Genomic DNA, 1,509 nt, shown 5'->3' with positions numbered 1-1,509 from the left:
ATAAATGAATAGATGAATAAATACGTTAATAAATAAATAAAAACTGAATAAGTGAATAAATAAATAAATGGATAAACGAATAAATAGATAAATAATCTCTTTCACAAAACCCAAACTCACGTGCACGAGCCCGTCCGCGTCGTAAGAGATCCTGGCACAGGCCTTGAGATGCCTCATGACGCTGATGGTGTCCGCCTTCTGCACGATCTCCTTGCTGTGAAGGTGAAGGACGGCCAGGGAGAAGCGGAACAGGACCTTGGGACCCTCCAGCAGGAAGACGTCCCAGATACGGAGCAGCGTCTGTAGAGGGGGAAACAGCAGACGGTATAAATACAATCGAAAATGTACAACATGGCCACCCATTGAGCATTAAATAATTGTTTGTTCTTTTATAGAGGCACACGCTATCTACATCAAGGTTTTATGTATTCGTAGAGGTTTTACGGCACTCGCAACTGCATAAGGTCATATGAGCGCCAGAAGATAAGAGGTGTTACAAGAGAGTAACAAACATAAAAAAAAAAAAGGGGAGAGAAAGACGATAGATGTTTGATAGGAAAGAAGAAGCAAACCACACCAGAGCACCCGCCAACCACCCTCGTCTAGGTTTTGTTTTAGAATGGTCACCCATTGCCCAGGAGAAAATAGGTTGTCTGAGACAAGTTAACGTCTTAGAGAGTGTCATGCTATAAAAGACGAAGTGATAGGCGGTGGGGATGGGGGAGTTGGAAATTTTTGTTTGGGCAGGTGATCGTCTTGATTTGACAGAATGTGCCATTAACCCCAAACCCCCCAGCATTTCACCGACCAGTCCTAAACCTATGTGTCAGTGGAAATTAAGACAAGTTTGACTAAATTCATAATAATGATGTAATTTTGGATTACTGACACAATTTACATTATACAAGGATTCTTGAACACGGGTTGTTAGGGAAATTTGATCAAGACCAGCAGTCAAAATGAACTGTATCGATACAATATGGGACCATTGTTCTCTCACCGTCCCCACCCACCCCACTTTTCTCTCATATTATTTTTCTACCAAAGTATTCCTATGGCGTTCATATGACCTTATGCAGTTGCGAGTGCCGTAAAACCTTTACTAAAAACTAAAACTAAAGTATCCCTACACCGCCTTTTCAAGCGAGAGGGCGAGGAGATGAGGTGGAGAAGAAAGGGGTGAAAAGAGGGGAGGGGATGGGGGAAGGAGGAGTTGGAGACTGCCAGCAATGATGGTATCATTAAGCTGAACTACGTTGTCGATAACCATGCTTGGAATCCCTAATGGTTCTGGACTCGATAATTTTGGGGAAGTTTCGAAAGCTCAACAACCTCTTGATTGGTCCTATACAGACAGAGTGGGGATTTGACTAGAAAAGGCAGAGCGATGGGATTGGAAGGTGGTTGCGAGCAGAATTCTTCTTCCAAGTTCAATGACCTTCTGATCTCGTGCTTTTATCAGGAGACATGAGAGTGAGTGAGAGAGAGAGAGAGAGAGAGAGAGAGAGA

At 43.2% G+C, this 1,509-nt stretch overlaps 1 protein-coding gene across 1 annotated transcript in view; it reads right to left on the bottom strand.

Moving 5' to 3' along the window:
• The window catches only part of LOC101856533 (TBC1 domain family member 2B), a gene marked incomplete at its 5' end in the record, with an annotated part of 54,335 nt that overhangs the window by 6,598 nt on the left and 46,228 nt on the right, over positions 1-1,509 (bottom strand). Inside the window, 1 exon segment of the mRNA XM_013087488.2 lies at positions 121-300. Coding sequence (XP_012942942.2) covers positions 121-300 — 180 coding nt within the window.

The sequence above is a fragment of the Aplysia californica genome, unplaced genomic scaffold (assembly GCF_000002075.1).
Source record: "Aplysia californica isolate F4 #8 unplaced genomic scaffold, AplCal3.0 scaffold00593, whole genome shotgun sequence".
Classification (NCBI taxonomy): Eukaryota; Metazoa; Mollusca; class Gastropoda; order Aplysiida; family Aplysiidae; genus Aplysia; species Aplysia californica.
This window is presented reverse-complemented; position numbering and strand designations above follow the sequence as displayed.